A 20,413-nucleotide genomic window follows, 5' to 3' on the forward strand; every position below is an offset into this window, starting at 1 on the left:
GACCTTCATGTCTTAAAGTAATGATGGACTGTCGTTTCTCTTTGATTATTTGAGCTGTTCTTGCCATAATATGGACTTGGTCTTTTACCAAATAGGGCTATCTTCTGTATACCACCCCTACGTTGTCACAACACAACTGATTGGCTCAAACGCATTAAGAAGGAAAGAAATTCCACAAATTAACTTTTAAGAAGGCACACCTGTTAATTGAAATGCATTTCAGGTGACTACCTCATGAAGCTGGTTGAGAGAATGCCATGAGTGTGCAAAGCTGTCATCAAGGCAACGGGTGGCTATTAAAATCATATAAAATATATTTTGATTTGTTTAACACTTTTTTGGTTACTACCTGATTCCATATGTGTTATTTCATAATGTTGATGTCTTCTCTATTATTCTACAATGTAAAAAAAACTAAAAATAAAGAAAAACCCTTGAATGAGCAGTTGTGTCCAAACTTTTGACTGGTAGTGTATATATATATTTCTTTACACATATTTATTTTTGGGATAGGCACACATTTACATCCATACTTCCATTATTATTTTTTTACGTGACACTTTTGGGGGTCGTAGAGCAAAACAGAGAAAACCATTGCCAAACCGTACGGCACAGACGTTTTCGTGAGAAGGCCGATTTTCGGGATGTCTCATGATCTAAAAACACAGCTGTAGCTCAGCCACCTTCCACTGCAGATGCGGAAAGCCACCATAGGTGGATGCGGTGGATTGCAACGCATATATCTCTAGCTTAAACTGACATACTTTAATGGGGATTTTTTAAATTATGTTACTTAGATTGACGCACCGCTGCGCCCATCAACTTTAGGGGGTTAAATCACTGCTGTTATTCCAACTCAATCGAATTGAGAATGGCTGGCGACTTATCTATGGGTCCACAGGAAGGTTATCATTAACCCGAACACCAGATGGCAGCCTCAAATGTGACCTTGTATTGAAATTGCATTATTAGAGTCCTTGCGGAAAGCTGCTAATAACATACACCATACTGTCAACACTCATTACATTTGTCCTTAGCTGATAAATATTGAGGACCATTAATATTTCAATTTTTTATCACTGTCTTTGTTACTTTCACTAGTCTACATATCTGTTTCCTTCCACCCTTTCCAATAGGAAAACCCTCTCAATCACTACTGCTAATACACATGGATCAAACAATGTTCTGTTTTTACCCCTATTGTACCTAGAGCAATGAACAAAAAGGGTTAAGAACAAACAAAACAACAACAGCAATACACTTCTTCATAATTATCAGGGTTTACATATTACATTAACATTTCAACTAATGTCTCTAGGCCTTCCTAGCGAGGGATCAGGCCTCACCAGAAAGTCAGAACAGAAGTCTAAGCTACTAAGCTATATGGAATTGTTTTAAGAATGTCATAACAAGGATACTTTTGCTATTTGATTTTGCAGTTTAAGACCCCTTGAAGTATACACAGTACATTCGGAAATTATTCAGATCCCTTGACTTTTTCCACATTTTGTTACATTACAGTCATATTGTAAAATTGATTAAATTGTTTCCCCCCCTCATCAATCTACACGCAATACCTCATAATGACAAAGCAAACACCGTTTTTTTGAAATATTTCCAAATGTATAAAAACCAAAAATGGAAATATTGAATTTACATAAGTATTCAGACCCTTTACTCAGTACTTTGTTGAAGCACATTTGGCAGTGATTACAGCCCCGAGTCTTCTTGGGTATGAGGCTACAAGCTTGGCACACCTGTATTTGGGGAGTTTCTCCCATTCCTCTCTGCAGATCCTCTCAAGCGCTGTCAGGTTGGATGGGGAGTGCCGCTGCACAGCTATTTTCAGGTCTCTCCAGAGATGTTCGAACGGGTTCAAGTCCAGGCTCTGACTGGGCGACTAAGGACATTCAGAGACTTGTCCCGAAGCCATTCCTGCGTTGTCTTGGCTGTGTGCTTAGGGTCGTTCACCCCAGTCTGAGGTCCTAAGTGCTCTGGAGCAGGTTTTCATCAAGGATCTCTCTGTACTTTGCTCCGTTCATCTTTCCCTCAATCCTGACATGTCTCTCAGTCCCTTCCTCTGAAAAACATCCATACAGCATGATGCTGCCACCACCATGCTTCACCGTAGGGATGGTGCCAGGTTTCCTCCAGATGTGACGCTTGGCATTCAGGCCAAAGAGTTCAATCTTGGTTTCATCAGACCAAAGAATCTTGTTTCTCATGTTCTGAGAGTCCTTTAGGTGCCTTTTGGCAAACTCCAAGCGGGCTGTCATGTGCCATTTATTGAGCAGTGGCTTCCGTCTGGTCATTCTACCATAAAGGCCTGATTAGTGGAGTGCTTCAGAGATAGTTTTCCTTCTGGAAAGTTCTTCCATCTCTACAGAGGAACTCTTGAGCTCTGTCAGAGTGACCATCGGGTTCTTGGTCACCTCCCTGACCAAGGCCCTTCTCCCACGATTGCTCAGTTTGGCCAGGGCGGCCAGCTCTAGGAAGAGTCTTGGTGGTTCCAAATTTCTTCTATTTAAGAGTTATTAAGGCCACTGTGTTCTTGGGGATATCAACGCTGCAGACATTTTTTTGAACACTTCCCCGGATCTGTGCCTCGACACAATCCTTTTTCAGGGCTCTACGGACAATTCCTTCGACCTCATGGCTTGGTTTTTGCTCTGACTTGCACTGTCAACTGTTGGACCTTATATAGACAGATGTCCAATCAATTGAATTTACCACAGGTGGACTCCAGTCAAGTTGTAGAAACATCTCAAGGATGATCAATGGAAACAGGATGCACCTGAGCTCAATTATGAGTCTCATAGCAAAGGGTCTGAATACTTATATAAATATGGTATTTTTTATTTATTTTTTATTATACATTTGCAAAAAAATTCTAAAAACCTATTTTGCTTTGTCATTATGGGGTATTGTGTGTAGATTGATGAGGACATTTTTTTAAAATTCAATTTCAGAACATGGCTGTAAAAATGTTGAAAAAGTCAAGGGCTCCATAGAGGGGTCATAATAATAATAATAATAATATGCCATTTAGCAGACGCTTTTATCCAAAGCGACTTACAGTCATGCGTGCATACATTTTTTGTGTATGGGTGGTCCCGGGGATTGAACCCACTACCTTGGCGTTACAAGCGCCGTGCTCTACCAGCTGAGCTACAGAGGACCATATTGTAGTAAAGTACAGATACCCCCAAAAAACTACTGAAGTTGTACTTTAAAGTATTTTTACTTAAGAACTTTACACTACTGTGTAACACAACAACATTTGAAGAAAGTTCAAGAGGGTGTAGACTTTCTATAGGCACTGGTGTAGAATGAGGTTTATTGTGTTTGCTCTCACAAACAACGGAGTGTATTTTCAGTTCCTAAATACATTTAAAATGTATTGGAAACTGGTTATGAAGTCATTTCACATGCAATGAAACATGTTAGAATTGCAAACAAAATGTTAATCTTGTGTGAAATTTGTGGATATGAGTGTAAAACACTATTAGAGAAAGAGGAAGTATAGGCTTATGTGACAATACTTCCTCATTTAGGTTTAGTCATTTATCGAAGTATGGGGACCGTGCGTTTCACCATCACTATTCTACTAACTCTCGTCCATCAAACAGGTAAGAGCATTTTCTAAGACATCTTTATAGTGATATTGATTACATTGATTAGACATACGCTACCAGTCAAAAGTTTGGACACACCTACTCTTTCAAGGGTTATTTTTACGACCTCAACCCACTTGGGATGGTTTGGGATGAGTCGGACTGCAGAGTGAAGGAAAAGCAGCCAACAAGTGCTCAGCATATGTGGGAACTCCATCAAGACTGTTGGAAAAGCATTCCAGGTGAAGCTGGTTGAGAGAATGCCAAGAGTGTGCAAAGCTGTCATCAAGGCAAAGGGTGGCTATTTGAAGAATCTAAAATATAACATATATTTTGATTTGTTTAACGCTTTTTTGGCTACTACATGATTCCAAATGTTATTTCATAGTTCGGATGTCTTCACTATTATTCTACAATGTAGAAAATAGTAAAAATAAAGAAAAACCCTTGAATGAGTAGGTGTGTCTAAACTTTTGACTGATACTGTATGTGTCTATAATCTGATTAGTAGGTACAGTAAGTAACAGGCAGCATCATTTGTACTGATTACTCTGCTTATAACCAGTCTAACCAGTGTACTGTTTCCCGGACACACATTAAGCCTTGTTGTGGACTAAGAAGCACTTTCAATGGAGAATCTCCATTAAACATGGTTTATAGTTTAAGACTAGGCGTTATCTTTGTCTTATAAACCAGCTCCTGTGCAGTTTTCCAATTATTCGATTGGTTCCATTGCACCAGGCAAGCTCAATCAAGCCTAGCTAATGTATTTGAAATTATTTTCAAAAAGTATTTGAACCCAGGTCTGATCATGATTGCCACCACAGAATAATCACATTGGCTTCATCATCCTCTCAAATCATCTCAATATACCAACAGTCTGAATACATTCTCTCCTGTACACCAAATGAAGGCATGGGTTAATATACTCTAAAGCCAAAATTAGGTATCTCTCAAGTCCTGACACATATACAGTCCTGAAACATCTCTCACAAGTTACCCAACAATAAGTTACCCAAAATATAATCAGTGTTTTGGTTGTCTAACCAGTCTAACCAGTGTTCTGGTTGTCTAACCAGTCGAACCAGTGTTCTGGTTGTCTAACCAGTCTTAACATGATCTAATGAAGTACTGAAGTTTTAAGTCATGTGATGTGTTGTGATGTGTTGATTTTTACAACATTCAAGTAATTCATAGAGACTTTTAAATTGAAAGTACAGTATGTAATTAACTGTAGGACACATTTTATAATAATAATAATAATACTGTAGTTTTAAACATATGTTTTGTAATACAACAATTAATGTGTAATACAAACATTTTGGTTTGTGATAGTATAATGTACTATTGTAAGAAAAAGTTCAGTGTCACATGAAAGTCAGTGACAGGAAACTACCCCACAACGCCTTTTGAAGCATGGAACTTCGGACTATCGGAAATGCATAGCGCAACTCGTTTTTAGACATGTCTGTCAGTCGACCACAAATACTGTATGTGGGCTGAAAAATGCCCACTCTCTGAGCACCCAAGTTATCTATGCTTTTAGGCAGATTAGGTTATACTTCCTGTAGTTATCCTTCATCAAGTTGCTTTTACTGAATGGTTTCTGAAACTGAAGTGTGTATCATATCCTAGTTATTTATTGTCAAAGTACTTCTATATTTGTCACGTTCGTTCATAGACGGGTCAGACCAAGGCGCAGCGTGATATGCATACATGTTTATTTTAAACTTCATAAACAACGACAAAACAATAAACCAACGAAACGTGACGTCCAAAGGTAACACACAACAAACCTCACACGGAACAAGATCCCACAACACCTAATTGCCAATAGGCTGCCTAAGTATGCTCCCCTATCAGAGACAACGAGCGACAGCTGCCTCTGATTGGGAAACACACCCGGCCAAACATAGAACTACAAAACCTAGATCACAAACATAGAAAATACAACATAGAAAATCACACCCTGACTCAACAAATAAGAGTCCTCAGAGTCATGGCGTGACAGTATCCCCCCCCCCAAAGGTGCGGACTCCGACCGCACAACCTTTACTTAACAGGGTAGGGGCCGGGTGGGCATTCCGCCTCGGAGGCGGATCCGGCTCCGGGCGTGACAACCACCTATTCTCCGCCTCCCTGTTGCGCCCCTGGTCTGGTCTGGACCTCGGCGCGCTGCTTCCCCTCTCCTTCCTCCCACTATACTCCAAGCCCTGTCTGGACCCTGGTGGGGGAGACCCCGAACCTGGATAGGGGCTGATGTCTGGGTCTGGACTGGAGCCGCTGACCGGAGCTGGACTGGGCACCGGTGGAGCGGACTGCTCTGGCTCCGGAGTGGAGCCGCTGACCGGATCTGGACTGGACCCCGGTGGAGCGGACTACTCTGGCTCCGGAGTGGAGCCGCTGACCTGAGCTGGATCAGGCACCGGTGGAGCAGACTGCTCTGGCTCCGGAGTGGAGCCGCTGACCGGAGCTGGACTGGACCCCGGTGGAGTGGACTGCTCTGGCTCCGGAGTGGAGCAGCTGACCGGAGCTGGATCAGGCACCGGTGGAGCGGACTGCTCTGGCTCCGGACTGGAGCAGCTGACCGGAGCTGGATCAGGCACCGGTGGAGCGGACTGCTCTGGCTCCGGACTGGAGCTGCTGACTGGTGCCGGACCAGGCACCGGTGGAACGGGCACGGGCCGTGCCGGACTGGACACACTCACCACTGGTCTGGTGCGAGGAGCAGGCACGGGCCGAACCGGACTAGGAACATGCACCACTTTCTTGGTGCGAGGAGCGGGAACAGGCCGGGCCGGGCTGGCGACGCGCACCACTGGCTTGGTGCGAGGAGCAGGAACAGGCCGGGCCGGGCTGGCGACACGCACCACTGGCTTGGTGCGAGGAGCAGGAACAGGCCGGGCCGGGCTGGGAACACACACCACTGGTTTCGTGCGAGGAGCAGGAACAGGCCGGGCCGGGCTGGCGACGCGCACCACTGGCTTGGTGCGAGGAGCAGGAACAGGCCGGGCCGGGCTGGTGACGCGCACCACTGGCTTGGTGCGAGGATCAGGAACAGGCCGGGCCGGGCTGGCGACACGCACCACTGGCTTGGTGCGAGGAGCAGGAACGGGCCGTACCGGACTATGGAGGCGGACTGGAGGTCTGAAGCGGAGAGCTGGCACAACCCGTCCTGGCTGGATGCCTACTTCCGCACAGTCTGTGTGAGGCATTAGCACAGGACGCACAGGGCTGTGCACGCGCACTGGCGATACAGTACGTAGAACCGGCGCAGGATATGCGGGACCGAGGAGGCGTACTGGAGACCAGGAGCGTTGAGCTGGCACACCCCATCCTGGCTGGATGCCCATCTTCGCACGGCACATGCGTGGTGCTAGCACAGGACGTACAGGACAGTGCCGGCACACTGGCGACACAGTACGTAGCTCCGCATAACACGGAGCCTGCCCAGTCACACGCTTCCTCGCGTGAGTACGGAGAGTTGGCTCTGCTCTAACACTAGGCTCCGCCAACCACCCTTTTAGCCCCCCCAAATTTTTTTATTGGGGCTGTCCCTCGGGCTTCTTCCTCGACCGGCGTCCTCTGTGTTGCCGTTGCTCCTCTCCTGCCTGGGCATCTACCTTCGCCCATGGCCCTTTCCCCGCAAATATCTCCTCCCATGACCACCAATTGCCCACCTGTGACATGGCTACTCTCTCCGCCTGGGCACGCTGCTTGGTCCTCATTTGGTGGGATCTTCTGTCACGTTCGTTCATAGACGGGTCAGACCAAGGCGCAGCGTGATATGCATACATGTTTATTTTAAACTTAATAAACAACGACAAAACAATAAACCAACGAAACGTGACGTCCAAAGGTAACACACAACAAACCTCACACGGAACAAGATCCCACAACACCTAATTGCCAATAGGCTGCCTAAGTATGCTCCCCTATCAGAGACAACGAGCGACAGCTGCCTCTGATTGGGAAACACACCCGGCCAAACATAGAACTACAAAACCTAGATCACAAACATAGAAAATACAACATACAAAATCACACCCTGACTCAACAAATAAGAGTCCCCAGAGTCAGGGCGTGACAATATTACTTGTAACAATGGTTGTGAGTATGATGATCTAAAAGCTGCTGACCTTTTGATGGGTTCATCTTTAAACCATTTAACAAATAGGGTGTATAGAGAAATTCCAGCCCAAACTACAAAGCATGCAAACAGTTTATTTAGGCAAATCGGGTCATTACGATGTGTCAGCCAGTTTGGCTATTTGAAAAAACAATCAATTTGCACATCTTCCTTTAGGAGGTTGCGTTGCTAAATGCATATATCCTACTGCTCTATTTGTCACATTGTTTGATGGACTATTTCATATTTTTTTTACATGAAGTATTCTGTTTGTTTATTTCACAGAGTCCAGCTCTGTGTTTGTGCAGAAGGGACATGATGTTCGTCTGGATGTCCTGGGAAATGTTCAACTGAAAAAAGATATTGATGTGCTATTTTGGAAGTTTAACACAACAATCAATGTTGCAAAGTACCCCCCAAAAGTAACCTTTGAAAGGTACAAAGGTAGGGCTGAAATTATTGAGGGAAACTTCTCTCTGCTACTGAAGAACCTACAGGAAGGAGACAGTGGAACTTATAGTGCAGTAGTGTCTGGTAACAAAGACATCAACGTTGCTACATACTTGATAGAAGTCCAAGGTATGGTTCTATTTTATTATACAGTGACACAGTTACAGTGTCAATCAATAGAGCTAAACATGGTGTTATAGATTAAAGGCTAATTCTTTAGATGCATTGGTACTCTAGCTCATGTACTCAGGTTAATATACGAACGATAATGGGTTTCTATGTGTTTTCAGAGCGAGTTCAGCCTCTAGACAGTGAACTCTAAGTCCTCCATCAATGGCACCTGTATATGCACTCACACTAAACTAGACTGCATGTTATATGCTTTGTTGACTTTGTAATTTTTATGATTACTGTATTTCCAGAACCAGCGTTGGAGGAAGTGGATGACTCCTATGTCAAAGTCTGGATACCTGTCGGCGGCCTCATCGTAGTTGGATTACTCTTCCTGATTGGCGTTGTTCTTTGGCAAAAGATGAATAAAGGTAAGCTCATTGCTCCTTCTGCAGGATCACTCTTAATACAGTAACTTCATTATGTTCATTAAACTATTGTGATAACATCATTTTGTATGCATATATAAATACACTACATTACCAAAAGTATGTGGACACCTGGTCATCGAACATCTCATTTCAAAATCATGGGCATTAATATGGAGTTGGTGCCCCCTTTGCTGCTATAACAGTCTCCACTCTTCTGGGAAGGCTTTCTCCTAGATGTTGGAACATTGCTGCGGGGACTTGCTTCCATTTAGCCACAAGAGCATTAGTTAGGTCGGGCACTAATGTTGGGCGATTAGGCCTGGCTCGCAGTCGGCGTTCTAATTCATCCCAAAGGTGTTTGATGGGGTTGAGGTCAGGGCTCTGTGCACGGGGGCATTGTAATGCTGAAACAGGAAAGAGCCTTCCCCAAACCGTTGCTACAAAGTTGGAAGCACAGAATCATCTAGAATCTAAATGTATGCTGTAGTGTTAGGATTTCCCTTCACTGGAACTAAGGGGCCTAGCCCGAACAATGAAAAACAGGCCCAGACCATTATTCCTCCTCCACCAAACTTTACAGTTGGCACTATGCATTGGGTCAGGTAGCGTTCTCCTGGCATCCGCCAAAATCAGATTGGTCCGTCGGACTGCCAGATGGTGAAGCATGATTCATCATTCCAGAGAACGAGTTTCGACTGCATCCAATGAGTCCAATGGCGGCAAGCTTTACACCACTCCAGCCGACGCTTGGCACTACGCATTGTGATCTTAGGCTTGTGTGCGGCTGCTCGGCCATGGAAACCCACTTCATGAAGCTCCCGACTAACAGTTATTGTGCTGACGTTGCTTCCAGAGGCAGTTTGGAACTCGGTAGTGTGTTGCAACCGAGGACAGACAATTTTTACGCGCTACATGCTTCAGCACTCGGTGGTTCCGTACTGTGAGCTTGTGTGGCCTACCACGTTGTGGCTGAGCCGTTGTTGCTCCTAGACGTTTCCACTTCACAATAACAGCACTTACAGTTGACCGGGGAAGCTCTCGCAGGGAAGAAATTTGATGAACTGACTTGTTGGAAAGTTGGCATCCTATGAAGGTGCAACGTTGAAAGTCACTGAGCTCTTCAGGAAGGCCATTCTACTGCCAATGTTTGTCTATGGAGATTGCATGGCTTGTGTGCTCGATTTTATACACCTGTCAGCAATGGTGTGGCTGAAATAGGGGTGTCCATATACTTTTGGCCATGTAGTGTATATACAGTACATATATACTGTATATTTTTGGATCAACTCTGAACATCTTACTTTTACATCTTTATTGGATTTTTATGTTGTTGAATTATAGGTGGCGAAAAGGAAATGATAAACACAGAGTATGCTTCAGTCAGGGTAAGATACTGTACCTCAACTACAAAATGTTAGTAGAAAATGTATACATTCTAAATTCTAAATTAACGGTAAACTTATGTTCATTTAATGCTTATATTGTTGCGCATTGAACAGCCACTGAGAAATGTTTTAATTTATTAAGTCATTAAATACCTTGTTTTATACCTGGTTCACTATTCATAAATACATAGTGAAGCTTTTACTGTATTTTTTTACTCTCCAGATTAAAGATAACGGCCAAGCAGGTGGTGAAGAGCAGGTCTGTCCAACATCCCCCACCATATACAGTATGGTGGGAGGCCACCGCCCCAAGCCTGTGAACCGCCCCACCATGGTGGGAGACCAGCCTCCACCCGTAGACCTCCCCATGACCTCCATGCCTGAGAGTTTATATGCTGAGGTGGGGAATAAGGAATTGTAACATTGTATTAGGCTGGGATTTAATCCGATTTTATTAGATTGCCCTTTGTCAGCTAAGTATCTTTTAAAGCCAATGTTCCTGCATTCGCTGAGACAGCATTCACGATAAATGCTGCGTATGTTAGCTCAATCGGAAATGATCTGTAAATGGTGCCTAGATGACAAAGTGTGATCGCATTGAATTCTTTAAATTTAAAGGCAATGTTCCCGTGTTCGCGGAGACTGCATTCCCGGTAAACCTTGCATATGTCTGCTCAATCAGAAATTACCTTTACATTTAAATCGTACTATAACGCTGATCTTCCACGGTCCGGATTGAATCTACACCTTACTCTCAATAGCCCTGTTTATACCTGGTTCTAACATGTGTCCTTTGTCCTGTTCTTATCCACTTTCTGATTGTGCCCACATTTGTAGACAGGTGTAGATGATTAAAAGAGGCATTTTTTATTATTATTATTATTATTATTATTTTTTTTTTTGTCATTTAGCAGACGCTCTTATCCAGAGCGACTTACAGGAGCAATTAGGGTTAAGTGCCTTGCTCAAGGGCACATCGACAGATTTTTCACCTAGTCGGCTCGGGGATTAGAACCAGCGACCTTTCGGTTACTGGCACAACGCTCTTACCCACTAAGCTACCTGCCGCCCCGGCATTGTGATCTGAATGTGATCATATCTTCCTGCCCACCTCCGGAGGTAGTCAGGCAATCATTGTGTCTGGAAAAAGTGTAGACTTATCTGTACGGTGAAACCATTTAAATCATCCTTATCCCGTCCTCTAAATAATATACAGGTGGCACCATTTACCTATGGCATCAATATGTGAATTAAAATTAAGAAATAAACATGATATTTTAAGTCGACATACATTTCTATACAAAATAGGTATAGAGTTGTAAGAGAATGAGCAGTGGATATACAAATATACAGGGTATCTGCAGGACAGCAGCATCCCATCCTGCATCCCACTGCTGGCTTGACTCTGAAGCTAAGCAGGTCCTGGTTGGTCCCTAGATGGGAGACCAGATGCTACTGGAAATAATGTTAGAGGGCAAGTATGGGGCACATATCCTCTGGTCTTAAGATTGAATCCCAGGCAGTGAAGGGGGCATACATTGTTGTCTTTCAAACAGGTGTCTTGACAATCAATAAACATTCCATGGCACTTATTGCAAGAGTAGGTGTTTTAACCCTGGTGTCCTGGCTAAAGTCTGAACTTGGGCCATGTAATCATCCCCCCTCATTCCTAATTGGCATTTACTCACTTCTCCACCATGCTAGCTAATGTGTGGATGAGGTGAGTTTCCCCCTTACCGATGACTCTCTTTGCAGACTGGAAAATATCATTTATTTTGCTTATTGCGTTTCTATACATAATTTGTACATTCATGTTTTTATTCATTTACATATTTATTTTAAAGTAAAAAATGTAAATTATTTACATTTTAGTAATTTAGCAGACACTCTTATCCTGAGCAATTACGGTTAAGTGCCTTGCTCAAGGGCACATCAACAGATTTTTCAACTAGTCGGTTCTGGGATTTGAGCCAGTGACCTTTCGGTTACTGGCCCAATGCTCTTAATCGCTAGGCTACATGCCTTTCTTTTTATTTTATTTTATATAACATCCTCACTGTGGGAAGCCCTGTCAATGGAACATTCAATGAATATGATAAATACTGTAGGTAGATGAATAGACAAATGATTGTGAAAAGTCTGTTTGTGCCTGTGTTTCCTGTTGTCTGAAATTCAGAGCAACATCATCTTCCTGGCTCAAACCACACTGACAGCAGTAACACCAGCAGGCTACGTGTGGTTCATGGTGACGCATGTGTGTTTTGTGAAAAGACAACTTGCTAACACTTCACTTAAACCCTGCTGATATAATGCTTTACAACTGGTTGTATTAACTTTTATAATGTCTTATGATCAAGCTTGTAATAAGTTATGTTTTCTGCATTAAAAAATATTTTTTTTCAAGGATAATTTTGGAGTTGTTGTACGAGTAATTTTAATTGAAGTCACAGTGTTACATATGATAAGCTATCTGAAAATGAAATTACAATATTAGTATAGCATAAAATACATACAAATAATTGAACACGTTACAATCATTCATCATAGTGGGTATTAAACAGAAACTGTAGAGTAAGATATTTGTATATGTTATGCTGTGCAATATTATACTGTGTCATGTTGTGCTATATTATGTCAATCCATGCTATGTTATGTAGCAACAAATGAAAAATAATGTATTTTTTAAAACCTTTCTTAATACTTAAATGCCCAGTGCAGTGAAAATAAAAATTTTCCTATGTTTTGTATTGTATTGTACATGAAACTAACGCTGTAAAAGTTTTAAAAAATTGGATCAGTGTTATTTCCTGATAGTTGCTGGTTGAAAATACAATCTACACAGGACCTTCTAATCAGCTGGTTTGCATGGGTGGAAATTTCGGCTCGCCTGGTGACAATGCAGGTGGTAAATTGGTTAACAGACCAATAACAAAGAGAGTTCCAAACCTCTCTGCCAATAACAGCTAGTTTTCACTTCTCACCTCTTTACTCAGACCACTCCCAGACAGTCCTAGCAAAATTCTTGCTTGAGAAATAATTTTTTGCTAAAAAAGCTATTTTTGTCCATTTTAAAAGTAGACTATTAAAGTACGGTACTTAATTATTACCCAGAAATGATTTGGTATTGCTATAAAAACGGATGCATTGGGCCTTCAAGCCAAGATTCAATCTGAAACCTGAATCCCGGCCCTATCTGATTAATTACTGTGACAGAGAAGATATCACTGTCTGAGCAAAAGAAAACAATGAAATGAAAGTGGCGGACACTCTCATCCATTATGGTCATGGCGGACCTTCATCAGACAGAGAAATAAAGAAGGAGAGAGGCACATAGTTTGTAGAAACAAAACAAAAAAAGAAACAAAGGTAGAAATGCATACAACACAGGTGGGTGATAAGTGATAAGTGATGAGTGATAAGTGATAAGTTATGTGTGATAAGTGATAAGTGATAAATGATAAGTGATAAGTGATGAACCAAGAGGGGGACAGGAAGGGGAGGGGGGGGGGGGGGTGATAACAATAAACCTCATTCTATCCCTAGTGGGCTGAAATCAGTGAAAATCATTTTTGTATCCTTAAATCAGGGGTGTTTGTAGAATCTGTCCCTGATGTGGACAGTGATGACAGCAGAGATCATGACGACTAGCCCCATAGACAGCAGGAGGATCTTCAACATGTACAAAGACATGCCAGCAGGGGGAGACACTGGGCTACAACATAGTCTCCTATCAGAGAGACTTGAAAAGTTGCAATATGCTTTGCAGAAACAGGGCTGGCTGAATCTATGAACATAGAATTAAGTGGTTTATCCATGCAGCGACATGATCGAACGACGGCAGCTTCGGGTAAGTCCAAAGGGGGAGGGGTGTGCCTCTTCATAAACAACAACTTGCACGCTGCTTCCAGTGTGAAGGAAATCTCAAGCTTTTGCTGATATAGAATGATATATAAAGTTGCAGACCTTTTTATTTACCAAGAGAGTTTCTCATCCGTAATTACGACTCTATCCTCCTGCTTTCTGTTTACAAACAAAAGCTCAAACAGGAAGTAACAGTGACACGGTCAATACGGAAGTGGTCCGATGAAGCAGATGTTAGGGTACAAGGTAGTTTTGCTATTACAGACTGGGATATGTTCCAGGATTCATCTGATAGAATTGAGGAATTTACCACATCAGTCACAGGCTTCATCAATAAGTGCATAGACGACGTCGTCCCCAGTGACCAAACAAACTTATCCAAACCAAAAACTATGGATTACAGGCAGTATCCGCGCTGGGCTAAAGGCTAGAGCTACCGCTTACAAGGAACGGGACATGGACATGGACGCATACAAGAAAGCCCACTACGACCTCTGACGAGACATCAAACATGAAAAAGGACAGTATATAGGAGGAAGGTGGAATCCTATTATGCCGGCTCCCACACTCGTCGGATGTGGCAGAGCTTGCAGTCGATAACGGACTACAAAGGGAAACCCAGCCCTGAGATGCCCAGTGGCGCAGAACTCCCAAACAGCTAAATGCCTTTATGCTTGCTTTGAGGAAAACAACATTGAGTCTTGCATGAAAGCACCTGTTGTTCCGGATAACTGTGTGATCTCGCTCTCCGTGGCCGATGTGAGTTAAACGTTTAAACAGGTTACCATTTGCAAGGCTGCCGGGTCAGACGGAATACCAGGACGCGTTCTCAGAGCATGCGCAGACCAGCTGGCAAGTGTCTTCACTGACATTTTCAATCTCTCCTTGTCCCAGTTTGTAATCCCAACATGTTTCATGCTGACCATCATTGTCCCTGTTCCCAAGAACTCCAAGGTAGCATGCCTAAATGACTAACGTCCCATAACATGCACATCTGTAATTATGAAGTGCTTTGAAAGTCATGACACACATCAACACCATCATCCCAGACAACCTGGACCCACTCCAATTCGCATATCGGCCCAACAGATCCACAGATGACGCAATCTCTATTGCACTCCACACTGCTCTCTCCCACTTGGAAAGAGGGAAAATAACTATGTGAGAATGCTGTGCATAGACTACAGCTCAGCGTTCAACACCATAGTGCCCTCCAAGCTCATCACCAATGTAGAGACCCTTTGACTGAACCCCTCCCTCTGCAACTGGATCCTGGACTTCCTGATGGGCCGGCCCCAGGTGATGAGGGAAGGCAACAACACCTCCGCCATGCTGACCCTCAACACGTGGGACCCTCAGGAGTGTGTGCTTAGTCCCCTCCCGTACTCCCTGTTCACCCACGACTCTAACACCATCAAGTTTGCTGACGACACAACGTTGGTAGGCCTGATCACCGACAGTGATGAGTCAGCCTACCTTGAGGAGATCAGAGACTTGGCAGTGTGGTGCAAGGACCACAGCCTCTTCCACAACGTCAGCAAGGAGCTGATGGTGGACTACAGGAAGAAAAGGGGAGAGCTCGATTGGTCGAGAGTGTCAAGTTCCATGGCGTCCACATCATTAAGGTCCACACACCTGCACAGTTGTGAAGAGGGCACGACAGCGCCTCTCCCCCCTCAGGATGCTGAAAAGCTTTGGCATGGGCCCTCGGATCCTCAAAACCTTCTACATCTGCACCATCGAGAGCATCTTGACTGGTTGCATCAACGCTTGGTATGGCAAATGCACAGCCCTCGACTGCAAAGTGCTACAGAGGGAGGTGCGGACGGCCCAGTACATCACTGCGGATGAGATCCCTGTCATCCAGGACCTCTATATCAGGCGGTCAGAAGAAGGCCGAAAATAAATCAGCCACCCAAGCCATAGACTGTTCACTCTGCTACCCTCCGGCAAACGGTAGCGAAGCATCGGCTCTCGGACCAACAGGCTCCGAGACAGCTTCTACTCCCAAGCCATAAGACGGCTAAATAGCTAAAAGGTGGCTAAATAATGTATAAAACAGTTACCCGGACTATCTGCATTGACCCTATATAGCTGCATATATAGCTGCATTCTGGTGTATTTTATTCTTCTTCTGTAACTATTTGTCTTTTACCTAATTTTATTCTTTTGAACTCTGCATCTTTGGAAAGGGCTCGTAACCAAGCATTTCACAGTCAAGTCTACACCCCGTTGTATTCAGCACGTGACAAATACAATTTTATTTTACTTGAACATTATTGATTCAAGCATACAGGGTATACTCAATAAAAAGTACAACAGTCAGTGTGCGGGTCAAAGGTGAAGGTAGGCACAGGTGATGCTGGAAACAGATTACCTGCTCAACGCTATCAGTAAGCCAACAAACATTTCTGAACTGCGTTGCTTTGTAAATAGTTGATTGTTTTAATCTCAATGTTTTACGACGTGGTAGGGCTGCGGCCCAAGGTAAGTAAATAGTTTGTGTACTAAAGCTTTTATTCTTTTTAATCTAGATGTACTCGGTTGTGTAGGGATGCTATGGGAAAATGCAGCATTTCGGAGCTATTGTGAATATCATGCTATTTTATTGTTCCCATTGTGGGTCCGCTATTTGCCACTAGCATTGTTTTATTTGAGACAAGCTGCTGCAACCGAGCCATAGCATTAGCACAGTGGTTTGAGGTGTGCATTGAAATACCAGCATTTCATTTATCATAATTTAATATCATTTTAACATGTATTGTTCTACAGGAAGAGCGCTGGTTACTGTTTATTTATACTGAACAAAAATAAACGCAACTTGCAACAATTTCAATGATTTTTACTGAGTTACAGTTCATATAAGGAAATCAGTCAATTTAAATAAATAAATGAGGCCCCAACTGGACAGGGGCGCAGCCATGGGTGGGCATGGGAGGGCATATACCCACCCACTTGGGAGCCCACCCACTGGGGAGCTAGGCCCAGCCAATCAGAATGAGTTTTTCCCCACAAAAGGGCGTTATTACAGACAGAAATACTCCTCAGTTTCATTAGCTGTCCGTGTTGCTGGTCTCAGATGATCCCGCAGGTGTAGAAGCCGGATGTGGATGTCCTGGGCTGGCGTGGTTACATGTGGTCTGCGGTTGTGAGCCGGTTGGACGTACTGCCAAATTCTCTAAAATGACGTTGGAGGCTACTTATGGTAGATAAATGAACATTACATTCTCTGGCAACAGCTCTGCTGGACATTCCTGTAGTCAGCATGCCAATTGCATGCTCCCTCAAAACTTGAGACATCTGTGGCATTGTGTTATGTGACAAAACTGCACATTTTAGAGTGGTCTTTTATTTTCCCCAGAACAAGGTGCACCTGTGTAATGATCATGCTGTTTAATCAGCTTCTTGATATGCCACACCTGTCAGGTGGATGGATTATCTTGGCAAAGGAGAAATGCTCACTAACAGGGAGGTAAACAAATTTGTGCACAACATTTGAGAGAAAGAAGCTTTTTTAACTTATGGAACATTTCTGGGATATTTTATTTTAGCTCATGAAACCTGGGACCAACACTTTACATATGTTTTTGTTCAGTATAGTTTTTTGATAGTATATTAGTTTGATGAATTATTATCTTAGCTAGCTAGCGAATAGCCAAGGTTCACTCACCTTTCAGGTCAATCCGTTGCAAGTCATTTCTTATCTGTCGCGTCTCCAACCATCCACGCGCTTTCCGCTTCCAGTGCGTCTTTTGACCAACGTTCTCAATTTCAATTATATGCACGAGCGCCCTTTACCCACGAGCGCTCTGCTGGTTCCAAAACAAACCCCTCTTTTGAAAAGGGTTCTTCAAAGCACCCCTTAAGTCTACAAAGGTTAAAAAACGAACTGCATTTAGGTTCTTAAATTAACTTTAAGGTTATTTTCTTAACCTTATATTATCCTAAAGGATCCTCCAGGAACCATTTTATTTTTAGTGTGGTCTTTAAGTTTGGTGTGGGGTTTCATTTTGTTTTCCTTTTCTTGGGCAAATTTAGTGGCCGCTCAAGGTGTGTGTCTTTTAGGTCCCAGTTGTTGTTGCTAGTCAACTTTAAGTGGACACCCCCACAGGTGGACACCCCCACAGGTGGACACCCCCACGAGTGGACACCCCCATGAGTGGACACCCCCACGAGTGGACACCCCCACGAGTGGACACCCCCATGAGTGGACACCCCCATGAGTGGACACCCCCATGAGTGTCTTTCAGAACCCCTCCTGGAGCCCCACCTGTTTAGTTTTGGTTGTTGTTAGTGACTCTTTGTTAGTTCCCCCTTCTGTTTGACCGACAGTATTTGTTTTCTTGCTGGGGAACGTAACACACCTACCTGAACATGTCATGCAGGTCATCAATCCAAACCCCAAAATTAGATACATTTTCAGCTTCTTGTGCATTTGGGGCAGGGAAGCTGATCCTAGATCTGTACCTAAGTGAAACTTCACCCTACACCCAAGGGGCCATACTCTGTGTTGGTACTAGGAGAAGAAGCTACTGTCTTTCACTCTCAATCCAGTAACCAGCTCTAGTACCTAGTTCAACAGCTGAACAGTTAAACAGTATCAGTTGACTGGCCTGCATGGCCCAATGGCTTCTCCACCACTTCCATCTTCAGAAATGATACATTTTCTTCTGCTGTTCTGTTCTGCCTCGCTGGCTGTCATCCTGGAACAACGTACAGTAACATTTAAAGGTCACGAACAGTAAAAATCATGTTTTTTTTAATCAAATTCGATGAAACCAGTTCATGGTAGGTTGACCTAAGTATTGAAAAATGACTGCAGCTGCTGCGTTGACAAAGATTATCATAAAGTTACTGGTCCCTTACTCCACGTCAAACGTTTGGATTCAGGAGGCTGGCATTACTTCCGGCATTGTGCAACTTCATTTAATGCCGGACATAATATACACTAATGGTAGCGTCTTATAATCTCAACTAATTTAAATAAGTAACGCCTTAAAACCATCCTCACATGTGTAAGATACTGTAGCTCAAGCAGAACGTGGCAGAATTATAATATTGCATATTTCAAAATGAGAACTTCAAAAATACCAGAAAACACATTGTAGAATAAGTAGATAACTACACAAACAAATTGATAGTATCATATCTCAGAACAGTGAATAAAAGGAAATTAAATTCACTACCCATTTAAGAAACATTTCCCTTTTCAAAAAAAATGACAGGCTACGTAGACAGGCTCCTGGATCTTCTCTGAAATGAGGTCACCCTTGATCCAGCGCATTTGTGGGTAAGGTGTGCGAGCTGTCCTTCCCAGGACCCTGTCTGCCCAGTGTGAGAGGCCTGATCTGTCCTTCCCAGGACCCCTGTCTGCCCAGTGTGAGAGGCCTGATCTGTCCTTCCCAGGACCCCTGTCTGCCCAGTGTGAGAGGCCTGATCTGTCCTTCCCAGGACCGCTGTCTGCCCAGTGTGAGAGGCCTGATCTGTCCTTCCCAGGACCCCTGTCTGCCCAGTGTGAGAGGCCTGATCTGTCCTTCCCAGGACCCCTGTCTGCCCAGTGTGAGAGGCCTGATCTGTCCTTCCCAGGACCCCTGTCTGCCCAGTGTGAGAGGCCTGATCTGTCCTTCCCAGGACCCCTGTCTGCCCAGTGTGAGAGGCCTGATCTGTCCTTCCCAGGACCGCTGTCTGCCCAGTGTGAGAGGCCTGATCTGTCCTTCCCAGGACCCCTGTCTGCCCAGTGTGAGAGGCCTGATCTGTCCTTCCCAGGACCCCTGTCTGCCCAGTGTGAGAGGCCTGATCTGTCCTTCCCAGGACCCCTGTCTGCCCAGTGTGAGAGGCCTGATCTGTCCTTCCCAGGACCCCTGTCTGCCCAGTGTGAGAGGCCTGATCTGTCCTTCCCAGGACCCCTGTCTGCCCAGTGTGAGAGGCCTGATCTGTCCTTCCCAGGACCCCTGTCTGCCCAGTGTGAGAGGCCTGATCTGTCCTTCCCAGGACCCCTGTCTGCCCAGTGTGAGAGGCCTGATCTGTCCTTCCCAGGACCCCTGTCTGCCCAGTGTGAGAGGCCTGATCTGTCCTTCCCAGGACCCCTGTCTGCCCAGTGTGAGAGGCCTGATCTGTCCTTCCCAGGACACCTGTCTGCCCAGTGTGAGAGGCCTGATCTGTCCTTCCCAGGACCCCTGTCTGCCCAGTGTGAGAGGCCTGATCTGTCCTTCCCAGGACCCCTGTCTGCCCAGTGTGAGAGGCCTGATCTGTCCTTCCCAGGACCCCTGTCTGCCCAGTGTGAGAGGCCTGATCTGTCCTTCCCAGGACCGCTGTCTGCCCAGTGTGAGAGGCCTGATCTGTCCTTCCCAGGACACCTGTCTGCCCAGTGTGAGAGGCCTGATCTGTCCTTACCAGGACCCCTGTCTGCCCAGTGTGAGAGGCCTGATCTGT

General features: G+C 44.4%; 1 protein-coding gene across 1 annotated transcript; it reads left to right on the forward strand.

The window, feature by feature from the left end:
- Positions 1-3,574: 3,574 nt before the first annotated feature.
- On the forward strand, positions 3,575-10,979 carry LOC311098835 (uncharacterized protein; the record flags this gene model as incomplete). The annotated part of the gene is made up of 5 exons (XM_084139403.1): positions 3,575-3,629; positions 8,029-8,322; positions 8,616-8,735; positions 10,077-10,120; positions 10,344-10,979. The coding sequence occupies 5 exons, from the start codon at positions 3,575-3,577 to the stop codon at positions 10,539-10,541; spliced, it is 711 nt and encodes a 236-aa protein (XP_083995529.1). The 3' UTR covers positions 10,542-10,979.
- Between the last annotated feature and the right edge of the window lie 9,434 nt (positions 10,980-20,413).

This window comes from Coregonus lavaretus (assembly GCF_964263955.1).
Source record: "Coregonus lavaretus genome assembly, chromosome: 23".
In the NCBI taxonomy this organism is placed as follows: domain Eukaryota; kingdom Metazoa; phylum Chordata; class Actinopteri; order Salmoniformes; family Salmonidae; genus Coregonus; species Coregonus lavaretus.